This window comes from Thermoascus crustaceus (genome assembly GCF_041956765.1).
Source record: "Thermoascus crustaceus strain CBS 181.67 unplaced genomic scaffold VTN00scaffold_5, whole genome shotgun sequence".
Classification (NCBI taxonomy): domain Eukaryota; kingdom Fungi; phylum Ascomycota; class Eurotiomycetes; order Eurotiales; family Thermoascaceae; genus Thermoascus; species Thermoascus crustaceus.
The window spans coordinates 2,364,120-2,386,029 of record NW_027192531.1 but is presented as its reverse complement, the minus strand read 5'-3'; the positions used below and the strand labels follow the sequence as shown (position 1 = coordinate 2,386,029).

Below are 21,910 nucleotides of genomic sequence, written 5' to 3'. Positions count from 1 at the left end.
TTAATGCGATGTACAAACGCCGGCAGCCCCCCCGCCCCCAGAGAGAATTCTATCTTTTCCAGGCTTTCGAATGGTCTTCCTCGAGTGTTCAAGGAAGATCGCCAGACCAGACCTGTTCATCCCTCTGAAATCTTGGAGGGCAGTCGAACTGTCTCCTTGAAGCACCGCGCGTGATTTTTCCTCGTCCCAGTTCATCACTGCGTTGCGAAGGTCTCCGGCAAGGACAGCTTCAGGTCCCTTGGCAAGAGTTTGAGACGTATCGGCCCGATCCTTACGGCCGTTAATAGGGCAGACTTGCTTTTTGAGTTCATCGATCGTCCCCAAATCCTCAACTCCCACCTTGGACAGGAGAGATCCGACAGTCCCAAACATCCACTTGTCAGCATGGCAGAAGACTTCCATTTTATCTTCATAGTATTTCGTCTGGTCAAATGCAATCTCTTCCGTTTGCAAGGGACCGTCGACATTAGATTCGCGAGCGCGAGTCCGTCTACTCTTTGTTCTTCCTCCATCCGCCTCCTCGTTTCCGAGAGATGCAGACGATCTCTTTCGAGAACCTGCCGCTGACGGTTTTGTTTCGACCTCTTCAGCAGCTACGTTCTCCTGCTGGCGAGAAGCTTCAGTTGGCTGTCCCGACTGATACTCCAGAGACTCCTTCAGTTGTATTTCCGCTCGCTGATCGATAGAAGACTGGTCTTCAGCAGGCTCCGTAGCGGAACCGCCTTCTGGGAACTTGGTCGCAAGAGGCGACCCTACAGCGGGCGCCTGCTCAGCGCTTTCTGCCATCTCTATATCCTCTATATCTTGTGGTTCCTGTGACTTGGCTCTATCCTCTCGATTTTTTGAATCTTCTGGGGATTTAACGGCTTCCTCGATGGCTGCTGTGGCGGCAGCTTCGTTGCCAGCGGGAAGGTCAATCTCTATAGCCGCTCCAGGGCCGAGATTGATGACGTTCTGCTGTTCATCGATAATCACTTGAAGGATCGCTTTACCAACAGCGGTCCACGTATTTCCAGCTGGCACGATCACTTGGCGGATAGTACGAGTCCCAAGTGGATTTCTCCTTGGGTCAGCACTCGTACTCTCCACTTTGTCAGGGAGAGTCGGAAGGTATGGATAGATGTCTGCCTGGCGCTTCAAGAACTTGAGAAGAGCCTTTCGGGGCTTCTTCACTGGAATCTGAGAAAGAGATAGGTTATCGCGAAGGATCTGAAGTGTCCGACGAAGATCCTCGATGGCGAAGGATTCCTCCAGGCCTAGCTGCTCTGGTCGTGTTTCCAGCTGATCGTTGTCGTCTGTTAGAACACTCTCCAGACAAAATCTGGCAAGCCGGAAGCTCTGCAGAGCGCTGCTGATTCTGGCGGTTTTCCTCCAGAGGTCAAGGTCAGTGTCGTCTCGCTCCAAAGCCTCTGCGAAGAGGCCCATGGCGGTCCTTGAGCGTGTTACTGTGTTCGCAACCAGGTCTGTGCTGGTCTCTGCTGGTTCCGGTGCATTGTGTAAAATATCTTTGAGAGAATCCAGAAGGAACTGTCCATGATTCTTGTAAGACAGGTAGATGGTCTGAAGCAGAGTGCTTGAAGTGGAATCGTCGAACTCAGCAAGTGTCTCGACAGCGGCGTCATCAAGATAATCGATATCTTGAGGAGCCACATCCTGCATCGTAGACCTTGCATAGTCGGAAATCGACTCTGGATACTTGAAGATCTCAGACTTGAAGAGGGCGTCATAGGCCGCGGCAGCTTGGGGGTAAAACCGCGGGCCCTGCGAATGGAGCTTCAACGCATTCTGATACAACTTGAGAGCCTCTTCAATCTGGATCTCCTTGGTGTCATCAATCTCCTCCTCGGAGTCCTCATCAGGCTCGATATTGAGTGCTGTGAAGGTCGACATGGCGACAGTCTATTGGCGTGAAAAGCCAGGTCAGAGTGTTCCAGCAGAAGCTGTGACCGGACCCAGAGGTCAAAGAAAATTTGATCTCCAGAGATGACTGTGTCAAAGGCGACGACCTCTGCACACAGATAATGACAGCCACGGCCACCAGGGCGTGTGAATCTCGAACGCTATATGGCCCGACCTGGATCCCTTTGGAGCTCTTGAGGCGCGTCGCGACCGCAGGGGATTCCCGAACAGGCATGGCGGGCAGGTGGCGGCGGGCGCTTGGACGAGCTGCAGGGCATCTTTCTGGTCGGACCCTCCATGCGGCTCCATGCTCCACCTCAGAAGTTACGAGTCTCAGGCACCGCTGCTCAGTTAGCGTTCGCTCTCTATTATCTGTCAGCTTGGCTGTCTGGACGTAGCTGCATCGTGTCTGCAGTTTGGTGCCTTTTGCAAATTCCTCTGGCAGATCGCCTGTATTTCGTGCTTAGTTGTCTTCTGTCTGCATCTTCACCCGCGCCATGGTCGCGCCAGCTGTCCCGGAGTACGTATTCCTGTCTACACGTGGTTCCTGAGACGGAGATTCGCAAGCGTCAATTCCACTGTCTCATGGAGGCGCACAACACTCTGAAATCTTGAACCACAAGCGCTTTTGAATCCTGGTTATTAACGACTTCTGGATCAGGATTATTGAAGAAGATGACCTCTTCGCGGCGATCGACGCCCGCACAGAATCGCTCCAGAACCTAAGGGAGCTGGGGCCGCCCGATCTGGTGTATCTAGTGAAGCAGCCGAAGACGGGCAATTCAACTCGCCAGGTATGCTTTATGCGCTTCTACCATGTCTTGCTGGATGTTCTTTTGAATGAGGAGTACATTTGACTAACTGGCATCGGTTCGCTGCAGACAGGAGTCTACCACCATGTCACCGGAATCGATGCCTCTTCGTCCGCCAGCCTGGCTGCATATGTCAACACCCTGACCTTCTCTCCGCACGATAAGACACACAAAGTAGTCTCCGGCATCTACTGGTCAGAATACCAGCCTACAAGACACATGGGCACCCTGTTGACGTATTCGCAGTTGCTACAATGCCTTCTCCCACCTGGACATGCGCGTCGAAGTCCGGATACCCGGCAGCCTGGAGAGCTACTGCATCGACGAGCGAGGTGACAAGCGTGTGGCCACAGAGGCTCTCTGGTTGGAGACATTCCTGTGCGGAATATTAAGAGCGTACTCATACGCAGACGATGGGAGCGGTGACACCATCAAGAAAATAGTCGGGGTCCGAAGATTCAATCCTGTGACGAATACAGAGATGGAACACAAATTCCTGGATGCTGCGGAAAGACTGTTCTTCATGGGTACGATGAGATCCATCGTGTCTTGTTCAGGTAGGACTGACAACGGCGTAGGGAGGCAGCTCAGCTCCGACCCAGAGACGCAGGTGCCCAACACCGTCAGCAACCACCTCACGTCTGGCCTTCTCAAGTACATTCGCATCACCGGTCGTTATACGTCGGGAATAAATCTTTTCGAAAAGCTTCGCACGCGGGATGTTGAGGTCTCGTCGCTATTAGCGCGGGTCCTGATAGAGGCGGACGAGGAGGTTCAGGCCGTCCGACTGATGCACGATGCCCTGCAGGATGTGCCCATGGATTACGCTCTACTTGACTGCCAGGCCGCCTTCTGTCAAAGCAAGGGAGAAGGAGAAATGGCGCTCGAATGCGCGAAGCGCGCCGTCACCGCCGCGCCTAGTGAGTTCAGCACTTGGGCACGGCTAGCAGAGGTATACGTGAGCCTTGAGCAGTGGGATCTGGCGCTTTTGACGCTGAACTCATGCCCCATGTTCACTTACCAAGATAAAGATGCGCCACGGATGCCGCAGCCCTCTCGAGTTATACTCCCCATCATGGCTGAAAGCGTCCTCGACGAGATTGATGAGGGCCAGCCGAAGCAGGGAGAGCCGCACGACTTTGTCCATCCCTCTCTCAGAAAGCTACATGCTGCCAGCTATCAGGGTACTTTCCTGAAGGCTTACAACCTGTTAACCAAGATCGCGGCCTCGATCGGCTGGGACCAGTTGCTGAAGATCCGCAGCGAGGTCTTCGTCATGGAGGAGGAGTACCGAATCGAGCGTCAGAACACCGCCACCAAGCCAGGAAGCAAGAACACGAGCACAGTGGCCATCCACCAGTCCTCGAGTTCGAAGGAAGGTGTGAATGGAAACGGGCCAGAGAACGGCACCGAAGAATCGAGTTCCAAGGAGGAGGAGTCTTCAGAAAAGAAGACCAACGGTACCGGCTTTGAGAACCACACAGACGGCAGTTCTATCGAGAGACCTGAGCAGACCGTCGCTTCGGAGGTTGTCAAATCGGGCAATGAAGACGTAAGTTCAACAGCCAGTGCGTAGACACAAAACTGACACAAGACCAGGCCGACCCCTCCCACTCCAGCTACACGCAGTTCAAGAACAAGCGGCTCTGCGAGCGCTGGCTCGACAACCTCTTCATGGTCCTCTACGAGGACCTGCGCATCTACACCATCTGGCGCACGGAGATGGCGCAGTCCCGCCAGCAGGCCATCGACTACAAGAAGACGGCGACGGAGTGGGAGATCCTGGGCGAGCTGGCCGAGCGGCTGCACCACTTCGACGAGGCCATCGAGGCCTACCGCCACTGCCTGTCGATCCGGTTCTCGCCGAAAGCCATGCGGGGCATCCTGAAGCTGTATGAGAAGCAGAACGATACGCGGGGGATGCTGAGCGCGCTGATCAGGCTGATCGCGTGGCAGTATCGGTGGTATTCCGAGGTATGCCCCTTACTCTCGCCCTACCCTACATCTTGTTATCCCTTCCAGGGACAAACGTCAAACTGACCGAGATGACCAGTTCTCCCCCGAACTGCTGTACATGATCCGCAAGCTCATCGAGGAAGAGGGCGCCGTCAAGGTGCGCAGCATCGTGCAGGCGACCAACCTGCCACAGCCCGTGCTCGACCTGACGCACCACTACTGCCAGCTGTGCGCCACGTTTCGGAGTAGTGGGAGCGATGGCTGATCGTATCGTAACATCCCATTACACACCTACCTAACCTTCATTCGTTACTTACCTAACATAGCGAGTCGATTCATCGCCAAGCAGCACAAGGGGAGTTGGGAATTGACCTGAATAATAGCCACCTTCCATAACATTAAGTATAGCTATAACTTGTATGGATTACTTTACTTCATCACCATGATGATCATTAGATAGATGGTTTGATTATTATCTTTGTCGTCTGTCTGTCTGGTCTTGTCTTGTCTTATGTTTTGTTGAACCTTGATAAAGCTTGAAGCTTCTTCCTATGTTACTTTACTTTGTACCCACCCACCCAACCTTTAGCCTTCTATTGTGTTAGGTTCTGTTCTGTGAACAGAACGCGAATGTTTGCAAGAGAAGACAATAACAATACCCCTGTTTCTTATCATCTCTTCAGAGGGTTTCTCCTGATGTTTTTTTCTATGAGGTATCTGACAATGGAGCTTCGCCTGCTGGCCAATGGAGAGGGCTTTCCCCTACGTTAGGTAGCTAGGTTGTCTTCCAATTAGGTCGGACCATTGTTTGAAAGAAATGCCTTTTTCTGATTTGTTGCTTGAAGAGCACACACCGCCTTTCAATCGAATCGTAGCACCATAATCAATTCAATTAAAAATAAAAGATGAATAAATGTCTATCTATCTCCTTGCTCTGAGAAGAGAACAAGGCCGAAAGATCCGATACGATCCGATACGATAAACATGTCGCGACCATTCAACCAACCAGGAGCCAAAAGCGAGGTTTGTCTACTGTACGCCTCTTAGCACCGGGTAACCTCGAATTCTCCTCAGATCCGGATCCCAGATCGCAGATGGCTAAAAAGAAGACAAGAGCTAGAGCTACACGACTGACCGGCCAACGCAATGCGCGATGATTACAGCTACCCTGCGCCAGCAAGGGAGGATTTACTCCTCAGCTTCAGCCTCAGAAGCGTCAGCCTCCTTGGGAACCTGGTTCTCCTTGGCCTTCTTAGCGCTGGCCGCAGGCGCGCTGGTCTTGGCCGTTTCCTCGGGGGCTTCTCCTTCTTCTTCTTCCTCGCCGGAGCCTTCTTCTTCTCCAGAGGGTGCACCGTTCTCGCCCTCTTCTTCCTGTGGTTCTCCTTCCTCTCCAGCAGAGGGGGCTGCTTCTTCCTCCTCCTCTTCTTCTTCGGCAGCAGCAGCGGTCTTTCGCTTCTTTGGAGCGGGCTCTGCGACGCATATAAAAGTTAGCAAAAGTACAGATAAACAAATCTAGGGAGGGAGAGCTGGACATACCCTCAGTCACCTCAGGCTCGGATTCCGCCTCCTCTTCCGCTGATTCTTCTCCCTCGGATACTTCTTCTTCTTCTTCTTCAGATTCGTCTACTCCGGAATCCTCATATCTGCGTAGAAGAAAGCGTCAGCCTTGCGTTCCATAACTCCGAAACTAGTGATCTGTGACTTAAAAGTGCAAATGAGAAAGAATTGGGGACGAGATCAAAGCAACGCTAGACAGCGGCGCAACTGTTTATACCAGTTTGCAGTATGTCATCCACAAAGGGCGCAACACTGAATTGAAAGCGCAGAGTGTATGACACGTGCAACGGTAAAACAGGGCGAGAAGAGGTGAAGGGCGAAAAGCGGAGAGACAGGACTTACTCTTCTTCCTCTTCGCTCTCGTCGCTGGGGAGCGCCTGGAGCTCTTCCTCCTCCTCGGCTTCCTGCTTTCTCTTACGGGTAGACATGGTTTCGGGGTGTTGGAACGCGTGAACGTTCGCGGGACGGGTTCAGGAAGGTGCGGAAGGCAGAGGCCGGGTCAATGGGGAGTGGTTGGCGTAGGAGGGAGGTCAGAGGGAGACAGGGAGCGCGTGGGAGTAAAAGGTTCGCAGAGGGGAGGACGAGAGTTTCGGGAGGGAAGGGAAGGGTAGAAGAAGAAGAAGAAGGGAAAGGGGGGGGAGGAGAGAAGGGGATGGAATGGGCGACGAGAGCGACTGGGTCTGGAGGTGGGGGAGGAAACACAGGGTCAGACGGAAGCAGGACCAGGACAGAGCTGATGCATGCTGGGCGTAGACGTACGCGGAGGAGATGACATGACCTGCGGATAACCTGGTCTGGCGGTGCTGGGAAAGGGGACGCGGCGCCGAGGCCGGGCGTTTGGCCGTAGACTCGTAGGAAACGAGACGAGGCTCACGAGACAGACGAGGGAGACCCTGAAGGTCGACAGGCCGGGGAAGAGTGACGACGACCCGGAGAACGAGAGCTCCACACCAGCTGCTGCAGGCGTCTGCTCCCTGTTACACCGCTCCGTACCGTCTGGTACCAGACAGCTCGATCGTTACTTACCGGCGGCTGGATACGCTGTGTGACATCATACCGGTACCTTTTTACCTGGATTCCGGCCCGTTTTCGCCAGAGGACGCAGTGATTACCATACATCCACCGTATCCGCCGGTCCCAGACGCACCGCTAGCAGCCGCCTGGACCTGGCGACGAGCACAGACGCAGCTTGGAACTTTCTTCTCGAACCTGAGCTCATGCCCGTGCAGACCACCTGCGCAGCTCGCAGCTTTTGCACTACTGCACCTCCCCTGCCACTCTATTTAACAGACAGTCCTTGTTGCTTCGGTAGACTCTCCTGCTGTCGGAGAATCTCTTTTATATATCTATATATATATATATTCCCAGGTGTTGATATTGATGCTCTATCAGATGGTCAGCTATTGGGATGTTCCAACAGGCTTCTAGAGTGGAGCTTTTTTTTTGTATCATCCGGTCGGTACCCATAGAAATCCCCCACCGCAGAGCATCGATCCACCATGGAACAATGTATAGATAGAATGGTATCGAAATGCCCAAACGGCTCCACGAGCATTCGCCCAGGTACCTAAGGTCTGGCGCTGGGAGGTGTAGAGGTGTAGAGTCTGGTTCGTCTCTGGCTACAATTTTCAGCTTGGTACTTACCGCATCAGGTAGCACATACCGTGACCCCCCCCCCCCCCGATGTCCAGTGTTACCTAATGGGGTAGTGGCAGGCCAATGCCCAGGGGGAAGGAGCGGTGGATAAGCTGCACGATAGCCTCCAGACAGCCGTTATCTTTCTGCCCTCCTACAGCTCTTCTTTGCGTAAATGTAGAATCCTCATGCTATGTATGTAGATGAACCATCCACTATCTGACCTCCAGTGCAGCAATGGCTGGGAGTGTCCATCAACTCGCAGATAGTATATCGAATGCCAACATCATGAATTTGTCTCTGTTGACTACTTCCATGGGCAGTGCTGAGCAACGAGAAACTCTCAAACATTGCACCGGCGGCCTCCGTTAACTAGTGAATATATTATATTCCCTGCGTACCCTGTGTTTTTTCCTTGGACATCCCATCTCCATATAATCCTCACCCTTCCTGTCACTCTTTTGTTGCTTTCTTGTCGACTGTTTATGACAGATTGTTTGATCTTTCTAGGGATATTTGCTAATATGGCCGTGGCCCTGCAGAGTACGAATAATGATCCCTCCCAAGCCCTGGTCAAGATTGGAGAATATGAAATCGACCCCAATGGCGACGTCCACCTCGCGCTCAAAGATAATACCTACATCTCACCCGGTGAGGAACTCACTGCCCGTCTGCGCGTCTCCTCAAAGATCCTCTCTATCGCATCCCCCGTGTTTAAGGCCATGTTCTCCCCCCATTTCCGCGAGGGATCAGAGCTGCGTTCCAGACAGGACATCACATCGACCGTCGAGGTCCCCCTTCCCGAGGACGAGTTCCTGGGGATGTGGTATCTCTGTCATGTGTTCCACCACCGGGACCCCTGGCAGGACGGTGAGGTCACTTACACTGCGATCGAGAGTATGGCGCGGATGAGCCACAAGTACGACTGTACCCACGTCCTACAGCACTCGTGCGAGGTGCTCATGCGCCCGTTTCTCCCCAAAGCTGGATCTAAGGGCTACGAGTCTGTCATACTGGTTGCGTACATTTTTAACAGCCCCGAGGTGTTTAGGGTGGTCACGGCGAACCTCCTTGCGAACCACGCGGGGAATTTCCATTCTTTCAGGAAGATCGCCGGGTTTGATATACAGCTCCCAGATAGTGTTTTTCGTATGCCTCTCCCTCGTTCTACATCGATATATTTATACAATTTGTACGTACTCACGTAGAACAGTCGCCCTCGAAGAGCACCGCACCAAAGCCCGAAACGCACTCTTCACGCGCATCGAAACCATCTCTCAGCGCACATGCGCCACGACCTATTGGGTCCCGAACACCCAGGCCGAATACTGCCAGAAGACGACGGTGTACCACTTTCGGAAAATGCTGCATGATGCGTTCATCGTCCCCTCCTCGCCCTGGTCGCTGGTAGCTCTATGCAAGATCGTTCGCCTCAGTTTAGACTGGTTCCCGCCGTTCCAGTCATGGCGGTGCGGACGGCCCGAGTGTCCGAGTTGTAAGGTGGATGTGAAGATGGAGCTGCGAAGGGCGAGCGAGGAGACGATGGTGATGGCGATGAAGGGGTTGTGTGTTGGGTGTTTTGATCTGTTAGAGGGGGAGAGGTGTTTGCTGGGGAGGATGTGTGTCCGTGGTGATGTTGATGGTGCGGATGATATCACCTAGCGTCGGCAGGTCTTCATGGTGAACTAGCTTAGGTAGGTAGTATCTACCAAGGTAGAGTTTTGTATGCTCCAGATTTTACAGTTAATACGTGCTGGAAGAGCTTTGTGGCGTTTTCTCATGGCAAATAGCAGTGTCGATTCTACATTTTATGTTACATACATTCATAGTGTTCATACCGTTGATATAAAACACGTGGGGATCTCTGTCTTGTGATCATGCGAAGACTGTATATAGTAAGAGGTATATATAAGGACAAAGAACAAACCTACTGCGCCAAATACTCAAAATTCGCCATGGTCGGATCCAGCAGGTTCTCATCCAACCCGAAACCATACGTCCCCACCATATCATAGATCAGATCCGGCGGCGGGAACCCCTGCGCCATGGCGTTCGCTCCGCCGGGGACCCCATCCCTCCCATTGATCCCGTTATGTCTGCTACCATCGGCACCAGCACCAGTGCCGCCATTACCACCACCACCTGATCCTGATCCTCCCGTCGTAGAATGCCACCCCACCTCCCACGCATTAAACCTCTCCAACATCTTCCCCAGTCCGCGGGCAATATGTCTCGTGAGATGCCTCTCCCCGGCACTGACACTGTTCATCAACTCGATCACCCTCTCGACGAGCCGTCTTACCTGCCGTCCATCGATACTCAAATACGCCGAATTCCAATTCACCGCCACTTTCAACAAAAACACGGCGGAGAAGGTGACCATGGTATGAGTGAAGATGGGAACGCCGACGATGGCGTCCCGGATGTCGGGCTCGTCGAGGACCATACACAAACAAGCCATGGCGGAGGAGATGGCGACGTTGGCAGATTCCTTGCGGTCCAGGGAGAAGATGGGGGTGTTTGTGGGGGATAGGGCGCGGAGGGAGAGGGAGTTGAGTTGGAATTTGGCGAAGTGGTAGTGCAGGACGACGCCTTTGGAGGGGTAGGTCCGGACGTAGGGGCTGTCGGCTGTTCGTTTCGTTTCAACTTTTGTTAGTTGGGTTCTACACGTATGTACCTAGGGTTTTTGGGGAGGGGGTTATAAGGGTATGGGGGATGGGATGACTTACCTGACCGCGGCTGCCACAACAGCCGCCACTGGTCCACGGCGACGTTGTACACCCTCAACTGCCCGAAATCCTCCTCCGTCAGGGCCGTCTCAGTGTCCGATCCGAAGGTGCGGTACGCTTCGGTCAGGATCACGAACAGCGCCACCTGCGCCATGAGCCGGATGTCGCCCGGCACCACGAGCGGCGACTGCAGGAACACCTCGTAGTTCCTGATCGCGGCGTCCTCGTGGATGACCGGCGGCCGGCCGTACGCGATGCTGAAGTGGTGGTCGCAGACGTACAGCAGATACCAGAGCTGCGCGCGCTCGTACTGGTCCGTCCGGCCGCGGGTCATCTTCTGGAAGCTCTGGTGCAGGCCGAGTTCGGTCGCGATGCGCACCGCGTGGCCGGATAGCTTCCAGCTGAGGTCGGACAGCCAGAAGGCGCCGACGCAGAGCGCGCGGATGTCGTCCAGCGTGTGGGTGCGGGTCAGGGACATGCTCGAGACTAGAGACACATATTCGTCGTAGCACCGGTTCAGGGTCTCGGTGCGGTTGGGGATGTGCAGCGCCGCGACGGTCAGGACGGCTGCGGAGAGCAGAGACGATGCGCGCCGGACGGACGTGAGATCCTTGTGCACGAGGAGGATGCCGCCCCAGAGGAGCTGGTTCATCGTGCGGCTGAAGTATGCGAAGAGCTCCTCCGCCTCGTGCAGCGAGACGCAGCCCCGCGATATGAAGTCCTCTTCGAGGAGGGTCGACTTGGGCATCGGCTTCTCCACGGGGTAGCTCCGCAGGTTGCGCAGCTTGGTCACCTCGTAGAGGCTGCGCATCGGCGCGGGGACAAGACCCGGGTCTTCGTTTGGTTCTGGCGAGTTCTCCAGCGTCATGTTGTCCATTGTTGTCGACGCAGGTCTGACAGTACCCGCGTCCGGATGTGGTTCGTCATGGGAATGTCGATGGGTGTGCTGCGATGATGATGCCGCAGGACTCGGGTTGTTGTTGCTCTCGGCGGGGTATGTATACAGCTCGGGGAGGCCGTTATGGCGAAGGAGGTGCGACACCGCGGCTTGCAGCTGTTGTATCGTCGCGGCCGCCTGCGATTTCCAGCTAATCAATGGCAACGAATTGAGTCAGTCGAGGCGATCGCAAGAGTATATATACGCAGATGCATCTGGTTCAACTTACATTACGTCGTCATCGACGAATTTCTGGGAGAAGTCATTGACGACGCATTTGATGCCGCTGCGGATGCATTTCGTGCAACTCGACTCGCCCGGTTTTATCTCGCATTTGATCTTGTGTCTTTTACACTCTGCGCCTGCAGTTCAATTCAGCATTGCTGTTCTATCTCCAGGAATAAAGTCCCTCAGCTGCTGGTTGTGCTGATACTCACATGCGCGCGCCTTGGAGACCCTCAGAGCGGGCGGTCGTCCATCCAGGGCCGGACGATCATCGTCTCTGCGCGGGGTATCCAGACCGGCCTCGTACGCTGTGCGCTTCATCGGAGTCGTAGCCATGGACGTCGGCGCAGGTGACGCTGTTGCAAGGCGCAAAAATGCATTATTGTTCGGCGGCGCAGGAGATGCGTGCATGTGGTCTCAGCAGACACTGCCGCGGCGGGAAACAGGCATTGGAGGACAATGCCTACGGAAGATGCGGTATCAGATTGCAACTGCTTATGGAGAGCGTAAAACGAGTATACGAGCGTGGTGGTGGAGTGGAAGAGTAAGCGGGCGCAGGTCAGACCTCCCCCGCGTCGCGATATCTCCATATCAACCCCCGGGTCTTGGCGCCGCGGTATGGGGTGCTGACTCAGCATTTCCCCGGCCATCGACCGCGTGGGATTTCCCGATCCGGTTTGGATACCGGTCTGTTGGAGCCATGCCATCAGCTCTTAGATCCATCGCGGGCTGCCCTGCCGGTTCACAACGAAAGTCTCAAGTTAGTCTTTTCTTTACCCAGAGAGGAGTCAAAGCTGTATTGACTAACCCCAAACCCTGTGGTTTCCGGTTGAAGGAGACCAGTCAAGTGATGGAAAACTGATCCTTCATGGCTTGCTCTATACGCAAGACTAAGCACAACAACTTTATATATTCTTAAAATTCTAATTACAAACATACCATGCAGCATCCGTGACAGCGAGTGTCCTTCTGTATAACAATTTCAAAATGGATTGATCAGAGCACATATCTGAACCCTTGGGCCCGTCTATCAACATCATTACCCGACTCGACCTGCTCATTCTCTGCACGTTCCAATTTCTTGTTCTCTCTTACATGGACAAAGTGGATGATCAAGGCCAACAGTGCCACCAGGAAACACAAAGCAGCGTTCGCGCTCCCACCAGACACGTACTGCGGTGCTGCTGACGCAGGGTACATGTACGACCCGTAGATCGAGGACGCGTTTCCGATCATGTTACAGATTGCGATGACCGAAGAGCGCTTGACCATCGGCCTGGGGAAGGAGTTGGCGACCCAGGAGAGGATGATCTGGTACGCAGACACGGCGCCCATGGGCATGGGGAACATGGCGAAGAAACGCGCGCCGGCGTGCTTCGTCGCCGTGGCGATGATGTTTCCCGCCGTGGAGAGCAGCATCAGAGTGATGATGTGGATTGATCAATCGCCGGTCCGTCCGGACGTATACGTGACAAGCAGAGACACAAGGAATGTCGCGAACCACACCGGCACGGTCAGCAAGAGGGTCTCGAAGTGGCCGTATCCAAGCGTGTTGACTATCGACAGGAAGAAGTACTGGAGCGTCTGGGAGAGGAGGACGTGTGCTGGAACAGGACGAAGAGGTACATGCGGTAGTCTCAAGGCCAGCTTCAACCCTTCCATCATCGTTGTGGACTTGGAGTTGTCTGCCTCCTTGGCGTCGTGGATGAGCCGCCACTGCGCAAAGGCTCGTTCCTCTTCATCCAGCCATTTTACAGTCGCCGGGAAGTCGGGAAGAACGAACCTGGAGGCTCTTAGTTCTCGTTGACCAAGCTGTTGACGAGACGAGCATACCCTGCAGTAATGGCGATGCCAATAGTGATAACGCCCTCGACGATGAAAAGCCATCTCCATCCGGCAATACCATGGGCACCGTCAAGGTTTTCTAGGATTCCAGCACCCAGAAGACCTCAGGACATGTTTGCAGGCGCACTTCCGGAATAGAGAAACGCAATTCGGCGGGTTAACTAAACAGGTCAATAATGATTTCAGCTATATTCTCTCCTGGGACTTACTTCAGCTTGTGTGTACCAGCTCGACCTATTGATCATCAGCCTTTTTATCTATATTTAATTTGACAGGATTTTTGTTACCGACATTATCATGATTGCACCTGGGAAGAAGGGAGCCTCGACAAAGCCAAGGCAGATCCTTGCTGCGACCAGGGCCCCGAACGAATGGACTGCAGACTGCGTGGTTGAGATAACGCCCCATAGCGTCATGGCAGTTGCAAGATATACGGTGGGTTTCACTCGGGTGAGCAAGAGGTTCGACGGGAGTTGCATCAGCAGGTACCCCTTGGAAATCGAGTTAGGACATGACTTCTTCGCTTGGAGAGACGCTACATACAACGAAGAAGATACTAGTTGCAAGATTGAAATTGGTCTTAGTCATCTTCAGGTCCTTCTCCAGCGAACCGAGACGAGCCTGCGCGAGGTTGGATCTGTTTCGTACGGCATGACCCTGACCTGGATCTCTGAGTTATGATCTTACCTATCCAAGAAATTAAGGAGCTACATCAGGACCATCAATGGCAGCAGACGTATCTCCAGCTTTCGCAGGATCTTCTTCGTGTTGTATGCCTGCCGTTCCTATCTCTCGTCGCAAAGCTTTTGTAGAAGCCCCTCAGCTCTTCGGAATCCCTAATTCGACCATTCCTGGTACTTTTGTACTATCTCTTAGCGTACGGAGACATCAACGTATCACGACCTGGTGGATCCCGGAGCAAGTCTTGGGTAATCCAGAGTCCCCAGAAGTATATATTACCTAAAACGGCGCAGCTCGGCGCGCGAGCGGAGCGCGGAGCAACTCCGACCCCACGTTTCCCGCAATTTTCTACTTCGGGAGAAACAGAAACACTCTCCGCATATTGTTGCAAGGTGCCTTCTTGGCAGCATCTTATCGTCCGGTCTCTGTCCGAGAGATGGAGCTCATCGCGTCGTTTCGCGCCGATACGAATGACGATTGTCGATCACGGCTCGGGAGAGGATGCGATGCGGGATGTCCACCAGGCTCTGATGCCTTTAAATAACGGCATTGAAGGCATTCCAAGGGTGAGGGGTTATCAATCTTCTTTATACTTCGCAATTCTCACTATACCAGCGACAAAATGCATATCCTGATCACCGGCGCCGCGGGCTTCATCGGCCAGCTCCTGGCCAAAGAACTACTCAATGACGAATCCCACCAAGTGACCCTGACCGATATCAACGAGCCCCCGATCCCCAAGGGCGTCAAGTACCCTCAAAACGCGAAGATCATCAAAGCAAACCTCCTCAGTGACAATGGCGTCGCCTCCGTTGTGGATAAATCCCTCGACGCCGTCTACGCCTTCCACGGGATCATGTCGTCCGGATCAGAAGCCAACTTTGAGCTGGGGATGCGCGTCAACGTCGACGCAACCCGCAGCCTGCTAGATGCCCTCCGCAAGACCGTCCCCGGAGTCCGAGTAATCTACTCCTCCAGTCAAGCCGTGTACGGACAGCCCCTGCCCGAGATCGTCGACGACAGCATCACTCCGACGCCCGAATCCTCCTACGGCGCGGAGAAGATCATCTGCGAGACCATGATCAACGACTACACCCGCCGCGGGTTCATCACGGGCTTCACCCTCCGCTTCCCCACGATCTCCATCCGCCCGGGAGCCCCCACGGCAGCCGCATCCTCCTTCCTCTCGGGGATGATCCGCGAACCCATGAACGGCAAAGAATCCATCATCCCGATCGAAGACCGGTCCTTCAGGTCCTGGCTCTGCTCCCCAAAAACCCTTGTGCACAACCTCCTCTTCACGCTGACCCTCCCTGCGGACGCCCTCCCGCGACATATCCGCCAGATCAACGTGCCGGGCATCTGTGTCACGATCCAGGAGATGATGGACGCGTTGGCGAAGGTGGGCGGAGAGGATAAGCTCGCGCTGCTGAAGGAAAAGGAAGATCCGGCCATCAAGCCGATTCTGCTTTCGTGGCCGACGAGGTTTGATAATAGCCAGGCGGTCAGGCTCGGGTTTAAGCGGGATACGTCGTTCGAGGAGGCGGTGGTGGATTATGTAGAGAGTTTGAAGGAGAATTAAGACAGCTGAATCTGCAAGAAGAAAAATGAGGAATGGATCTGATCAGCTTGTTATTGGGACGGATTGTTTGAACCAGGTACAACACAGTACAGTACATACGACATGATATGGATGCGTTATGGAAAGAAGTTCCTTTGTACATCCAACATACATAGGGTATTAGATAGAACCATAAACCAAAGTTTAAATCTCAGCGAACATGACACGCCCAAAAGAAATCTTTTAAAAAAAACACTACCCATATAATATTCCCAATGGATCAGCAAATATCATTCAACGTCCGCCCACCCCAAAACCTTCTTATACACATAAATAATGTAAACATTTTCCGCGACTTAAAAGCATTCAGGGCTTTTTCCCTTTTGCTTTGGTTAGCACTCAGGCAGTATAACAAGTACTAGTATGTACATGTACATGTACGTATACGTGTGGATACCTACCTAATAACTCTCCCAAACCTGTCCCCCCATCGCCACCAACCGATTAAACAGCTCGTCTCTTGCCTTCATCGCCGTAACATGATACGACTTCTGCTGCTGCCGAGTCGGATCATCTTCCTTCCCGATAGTAATGACCAACCCGTCGACAACTTCCTTATGCGCCTCGGACCAACCGACGATCAGCTTCCCCTTCCAGCCCATGCCGCCGACTTTTTTGAGTTCTTGGATTGAGGTGACGGGGATGCTGAACATGATGTTGATGCTGTGCTTGTGTTCCTTGTCATTCCCGTCCTTCATTTGATGCTCCTGCAACTCCGTCACCTGTTCCAGGTCCTTGGTGAAGTATAACGTGGCCGGTTCAGTAGACGAGTCGAGAACCATCGCGCCCTTCTTCCCTCTATATCGTGCCTCAAACTCCACGGGACCACTGGGCGAGACGATCCTACCCTTCCGGTGCAAGATGCCGATATTGTTCTTCGCGTGTCTCGACCCCGCGACGGCTTTCACGCGGTCGACGGCCAGCTTGGTCTCGACGCCGGTGGCGGTCGTGCCTTTGAGGAAGTGGATGAGGGATGAGATTTTGGATTTATTCTTTGGCTCTTGAACGTCATGTTTGGCTGTATCTGTCTGATGAGGATCCGGCTTCACAGCCTGTTCGATCTCTCTGTTCGATGCGTCCAAGGGCAGGTCTTCCTTGCGGAGAGAAGCAGGGCGGGACGGGGCTCTGTGTAAGGCGCTTGATGGTGGCGGGGGTAAGGGGGCACCGCTAGCCTCGCCGATCCGGAGGAGGGTGATGGTGAGTTGGGCGTTTGTGGGGATGTCTTTGAGGAGGGAGCTATACCACCAAGTTAGCACGCTCTTGTGTACCCGGGTATACCCGGGCAGATAAAAAAAGAAAAGAAAAGAAAAGAAAAATTTGTTGGGAGGAGCTGGTCTTACTTCCGCAACTCAAGGAGTTTCTGCCAATGCGGAAAGTGGTGATTCAGCAGGCCGCCGATGTATCTGATAATAGGGTCTCCGAAGAAACACAACCCGGCGAGGAATGCGCTCGTTTTGACGAATACGTATGCAGATGTGAGCAGGGAGGCCCAGAGTGCGAGGACTAGAACGCTCGCTAGACGCAGACGGGGTCTATCTTCCGGGAAGGGAGGGGTTGGAGACAGCGCGCTGCCCAACAGATCAATAAGATGTTCGTTAACATTACTTGATTTATCAGATATATACTGTACTTACTTCCCAAATCTCTCATACATATCAGTGACATCGCTAATAACATGCATCGCCCTTCTCGTCTGCGTCCAAACAGCCTCCCTCATCGGCTGCTTCGATTTGTCGTGCTGCGGAGATGGAACTTTACCATGAGCAGCAGCCTGCGCATCCGCCGTCGTGGATGTGATCTCCATAGGATCCGGGATGGATCCCTCTATGGGCGCGTTTTCCGGAACTCCCTGGTCATGCTTCCCGGCAGCGCTTCCTACCGCGACGCTGGCGACGCTTGCGACCAAATTGCTAGCCTCCTGCTCGGCCGCCTCGCCTTGATGCCTCTCCGGAGCGCCGGTGATGCTGTCGTGAGAGCCGAGTACGCCTGCTCTCGGCCTCTGGACACCACCCGTCTCAGAACTCACTAGGGCTATTGGGGCTGGGGGGAAGAGCAGCTCGCGTGACGGGGGGTGCACGATCAGAACGATGAGTGTGGTGAGGAATGTGGGAACAATAAGATCCAAAATCCAAGCAAGAAAATAGACCTATAAATAGACAGATTCATTAGCCAGCTAAGTACGATAGTGCGGTCAACGAATTGCATACCATGCAGAACACCGCCGTCCGTCGAGGTTCTCTCCACGAACGCAATCGTGCAATGTGCTTCCAAAAACTCGTCAACCCTACAATAACCGTCATGTAAAACCTCTCAATATCCGATCGAAGTCGATCCGGCGAGAACTCTTTATTTTCGACGACATTCAGGTCGAGATTATCGAGAGGAGGATGGGGGGCCGCCTTGACGTAGTACATTTGCTAGGCGACGGCGTCAGACGATCGAATCCTTCTCTAAAGGCTCAATTGGAAAGATGTTATATAGGTACGTACCTTATTGAACCGCCGAATCAACATCCACAGCTCCTCATTCGATAGCCCCCCGATGAGGGGTTCTTCGATGTCTTCTGGCGCCAGTCCCCATCCAACGTCGGTTATCCCATCCGTGTCTGATGCTTTCTGGACCAAACCTTTCTCATTGTACTCGATCTGAGCGAGCGTGTGGCTTTCGGTTGGAGCGTTCTCCTCAATTGTCTTTCGACGAGCGATATCATCTTCGTTGTTGTTTCTTACTGGGATTTCGCCGGGTACTGTTATCGGAGGTGGTTGTTCGGGACGAAAAGTGGTATCTGGTGTTGACATATTGGCATACAATTTCAATATCTAAGACAAACAAAAGCATTGAATTGATCTCGTATTGTAGTGGACCCGGTGTGCTCCGTATTATATCCCCCATGACTGTGTCAACGTTCCCTGTCGAGGTGGGGAGTAGTCGACGTCATCCTATCTCAGCTTGACATCCAAGATCGAGAGCAAATCTTCCCTGATCTGCGATTGCCATTGTGGATCCGACAGCTGCTGCCATTGACATGGTCCCAGGAAGAAAACCGGCGTGGACATCTCACTCCAGAAGATTCTCCGTCTGTTCGAACATGAGTTCTTGTCATTATCAGTTACTGTCAAAGGACCACCGAAGGCATCAGTCGTTATCGATAACCACAAGTCACGTGCGATACGAGATGCGGCGCGCCGGACGCGTCTGTGGCGATTGTGGCGTTTAATCTCACCATCGCCGGGGAGAGCCGCGCTGTTTGTTGATAGTCAACGTCTATGGCTGGCTTGAGCCAGATCTACGTAGCTGATGAATATTTCTCTGAAATGATAATGAAACCTACTAGCGACTAAATTTCCGAGTAACTCAACGACTTTGAACATCATGACCGACACCTGCGCAAACCCCCTACTGCTGGGGTGGATCAAGGAATGGCTGGACCAGGCACGAGAACGCAATTCGAAAGGTGTCACCGTGTATGTTTTCTGATGTTTTGTCTCATTTTTTTAAACTGATTTACTAACATTTGTTTAGGTACAAGAAGGCCTACGATTCAATGAAGGCTTGTCCGCTGGTATTCAACCATCCATCCGAGGCGCAGCAGCTAAACGGACTTGGACCAAAACTATGCGATCGTCTCACGGAGAAGTTGAAGGCGTACTGTGAGGAGAATGGGCTTCCGATGCCGGAGCCTCCTCATAAGGGTATGTACCCTTTTAACATTCTTGTATGTCCTGTGAAAGCAAGTTCTAACGATATGATATAGCCTCAAAGAAACGAACATCCGGGGACGCTCTACCGGAAAACGACAACCAGCCAGCCAAGAAACCCAAGAAAGCAAGACCATACGTTCCGGCCCTACGGTCCGGTCCGTACGCGCTGCTACTGGGCCTCTCAACTCTAGACGAGAACTCGTCTCAGGGCCTGACCAAGGCCCAGTTGATCGAGCTCGCGCAGCCGCATTGCGACTCGTCTTTTACGGCTCCGCCGGATCCTACCAAGTTCTATACGGCCTGGAACTCGATGAAGACTCTCATCCAGAAGGACCTGGTCTACGAGCATGGACGGCCGCTCCGGAAGTATCTTCTGACGGAGGAAGGGTGGGAGGTGGCGAAGAGGATCAGGAACTTTGCGACGGGGTCGTCGTCGTCGTCGCTGAATAATAATAAAAATAAAACTGTGCCGGAAGATTCCAGTCGTGGTGGTCGAGCAGGAAGCCTTCCAGTCAGAGCGGGGAGCTCTCATCCCCGAGAAAACGACAACGATGATGACGATGTTGTACGTCTGGGATCCGACCCACCTCCTCCAGGTCCTACCCCTTCAACAACCACAGAGAGACCAGCTCGTCAAGATCGAGACTCTGCTCGCCCTCCACATGGCAATGGAAGACCCCCCTCCACCGATCCCACCACAACCATCAAACCCATCCCACTCCCCCCCGGCAGCTTCAGCGTCCAACTCGTCCTCGACACGCGCGAAGTCCGCACCTCCACCGACAGGGACTACATCTCCAACGAACTGATCAAAAAGGGCATCACGCCGCAGGTCCGCGCCCTCGAACTCGGTGACGCGATGTGGGTCGCGAAATGCCACGACCCGACCTTCCTCTCGCGGCACTGCGGCGAAGACGCAGCCGCAACAGCGGGCGAAAGTGGAAACGACGAAGTCATGCTCGACTGGATCGTCGAGCGAAAACGCCTTGACGACCTGATCGGCTCGATCAAAGACGGACGGTTCCACGAGCAAAAGTTCCGTCTGCGCCGGTCGGGGATGAAGAACGTGGTGTATCTGATCGAGGAGTTCAACGTCTCGCACGGGATGGACCCGAGTAATCCCAACGGCGGGATGAAGTATCAAGAGATGGTGGCGTCGGCGATCGCATCGACGCAGGTCGTCAACGGGTATTTTGTCAAGAAGACGCGGAATCTGGACGATACGATCCGGTACCTGGCAAGGATGACGTTTCTTCTGCGGAGCATGTACGAGTCTTCCTCTACGACACCAGATCCAGCGCATAAAGTGGCCCTGATCCCAAGCACCCACCCCTCCCTCTCCTCCTCCCCCTCCTACCTCTCCCTCCTCTCCCACCTCCGCGCCACGGACCCTACCACCACCTATGCCGTCACCTTCCCGACCTTCTCCGCCATGACCTCCAAATCCGACGTGCTCTCCCTCCGGGACGTGTTCCTCAAGATGCTCATGTGCACGCGCGGCGTGACGGGGGACAAGGCGCTCGAGATCCAGCGGCGATGGCGCACGCCGCGGGAGTTTGTCGAGGCGTTTGAAGCACTGGGTGATGGTAAAGAGAGGAAGGAGGTGATGGTGTCGGAGAAGATGAAGGATCTAATCGGGAGGAAGAAGGTCGCGAAGACGCTGAGTAGGAGGATTGCGGAGGTTTGGGGGGAGGCGGGATGATAAGAATAATAAATGATACATAGCCAGGCGGAGACGGTTTTCGGTCATTTTTCTCTTCTACTTCTGGGACTGTATTTGTAGGTGCTATTATATTTTGTACTAGATGGAACTACTAAGGTGTACTATACTATGAAGTCACCCATCTCACTGGACTAGACTGGCGGTTTACGGGATGAGCGAAATGATATATCATACAGTTGATTAAGAATCGTGAACCCATTACAGTTTGTAAAATTAATCATTTTTTCTCAACTGCGTGCCGATACCAATTATTGCCTAGATACGTTACTGCATACACATCACTAAGCAGGTAGTAAGAGACTTAGACACGGGGAGAATGGAACATAGCAGCACACGAGGATAACAGCAGACAGATATAAAAGAACACATTATCAGTATTCATGTTTTCCAAGTGTAGAACAAGAAACATGAACGGGTATCATATCCAGGGAAGGTAAACCATCTCGTGTACGTAAGGAGCATATGTAGCGGGTGCATTTGCTTTCCTTTCCTTTGCTTTCCTTTCCAAGAGTAAGGTTTGAACATGAGGGGTAGAGTACAAATTAGAAATTAAACACAAAAGGAGTTCAGATAAAACCACTCAGCAGTG

General features: G+C 53.4%; 10 protein-coding genes across 10 annotated transcripts; 4 read left to right on the top strand and 6 right to left on the bottom strand.

The window, feature by feature from the left end:
• Positions 1-1,890, bottom strand: VTN00DRAFT_8340 (uncharacterized protein; the record flags this gene model as incomplete). Its single annotated transcript, XM_069435184.1, has 1 exon — positions 1-1,890. One exon carries the CDS (start codon positions 1,888-1,890, stop codon positions 1-3), a length of 1,890 nt encoding a protein of 629 aa, XP_069286606.1.
• Positions 1,891-2,396: 506 nt separating this feature from the next.
• On the top strand, positions 2,397-4,932 carry VTN00DRAFT_8339 (uncharacterized protein; the record flags this gene model as incomplete). The annotated part of the gene is made up of 7 exons (XM_069435182.1): positions 2,397-2,419; positions 2,561-2,693; positions 2,781-2,905; positions 2,958-3,238; positions 3,290-4,263; positions 4,311-4,685; positions 4,765-4,932. 7 exons carry the CDS (start codon positions 2,397-2,399, stop codon positions 4,930-4,932), a joined length of 2,079 nt encoding a protein of 692 aa, XP_069286605.1.
• A 923-nt stretch (positions 4,933-5,855) lies between these two features.
• Positions 5,856-6,652, bottom strand: VTN00DRAFT_8338 (uncharacterized protein; the record flags this gene model as incomplete). The annotated part of the gene is made up of 3 exons (XM_069435181.1): positions 5,856-6,136; positions 6,204-6,310; positions 6,567-6,652. 3 exons carry the CDS (start codon positions 6,650-6,652, stop codon positions 5,856-5,858), a joined length of 474 nt encoding a protein of 157 aa, XP_069286604.1.
• Positions 6,653-8,383: 1,731 nt separating this feature from the next.
• Positions 8,384-9,521, top strand: VTN00DRAFT_8337 (uncharacterized protein; the record flags this gene model as incomplete). The annotated part of the gene is made up of 2 exons (XM_069435180.1): positions 8,384-9,008; positions 9,073-9,521. 2 exons carry the CDS (start codon positions 8,384-8,386, stop codon positions 9,519-9,521), a joined length of 1,074 nt encoding a protein of 357 aa, XP_069286603.1.
• Positions 9,522-9,786: 265 nt separating this feature from the next.
• On the bottom strand, positions 9,787-12,161 carry VTN00DRAFT_8336 (uncharacterized protein; the record flags this gene model as incomplete). The annotated part of the gene is made up of 4 exons (XM_069435179.1): positions 9,787-10,505; positions 10,589-11,676; positions 11,755-11,887; positions 11,963-12,161. The coding sequence occupies 4 exons, from the start codon at positions 12,159-12,161 to the stop codon at positions 9,787-9,789; spliced, it is 2,139 nt and encodes a 712-aa protein (XP_069286602.1).
• Positions 12,162-12,746: 585 nt separating this feature from the next.
• VTN00DRAFT_8335 (uncharacterized protein) lies at positions 12,747-13,100 on the bottom strand (the record flags this gene model as incomplete). The annotated part of the gene is made up of 1 exon (XM_069435178.1): positions 12,747-13,100. The coding sequence occupies one exon, from the start codon at positions 13,098-13,100 to the stop codon at positions 12,747-12,749; it is 354 nt and encodes a 117-aa protein (XP_069286601.1).
• Positions 13,101-13,190: 90 nt separating this feature from the next.
• On the bottom strand, positions 13,191-14,183 carry VTN00DRAFT_8334 (uncharacterized protein; the record flags this gene model as incomplete). The annotated part of the gene is made up of 5 exons (XM_069435177.1): positions 13,191-13,533; positions 13,584-13,698; positions 13,821-13,829; positions 13,903-14,086; positions 14,139-14,183. The coding sequence occupies 5 exons, from the start codon at positions 14,181-14,183 to the stop codon at positions 13,191-13,193; spliced, it is 696 nt and encodes a 231-aa protein (XP_069286600.1).
• A 715-nt stretch (positions 14,184-14,898) lies between these two features.
• VTN00DRAFT_8333 (uncharacterized protein) lies at positions 14,899-15,858 on the top strand (the record flags this gene model as incomplete). Its single annotated transcript, XM_069435176.1, has 1 exon — positions 14,899-15,858. The coding sequence occupies one exon, from the start codon at positions 14,899-14,901 to the stop codon at positions 15,856-15,858; it is 960 nt and encodes a 319-aa protein (XP_069286599.1).
• Positions 15,859-16,298: 440 nt separating this feature from the next.
• Positions 16,299-18,695, bottom strand: VTN00DRAFT_8332 (uncharacterized protein; the record flags this gene model as incomplete). The annotated part of the gene is made up of 5 exons (XM_069435175.1): positions 16,299-17,133; positions 17,238-17,465; positions 17,532-18,043; positions 18,105-18,314; positions 18,387-18,695. The coding sequence occupies 5 exons, from the start codon at positions 18,693-18,695 to the stop codon at positions 16,299-16,301; spliced, it is 2,094 nt and encodes a 697-aa protein (XP_069286598.1).
• A 574-nt stretch (positions 18,696-19,269) lies between these two features.
• VTN00DRAFT_8331 (uncharacterized protein) lies at positions 19,270-21,300 on the top strand (the record flags this gene model as incomplete). Its single annotated transcript, XM_069435174.1, has 3 exons — positions 19,270-19,361; positions 19,420-19,589; positions 19,652-21,300. The coding sequence occupies 3 exons, from the start codon at positions 19,270-19,272 to the stop codon at positions 21,298-21,300; spliced, it is 1,911 nt and encodes a 636-aa protein (XP_069286597.1).
• Positions 21,301-21,910: the final 610 nt, after the last annotated feature.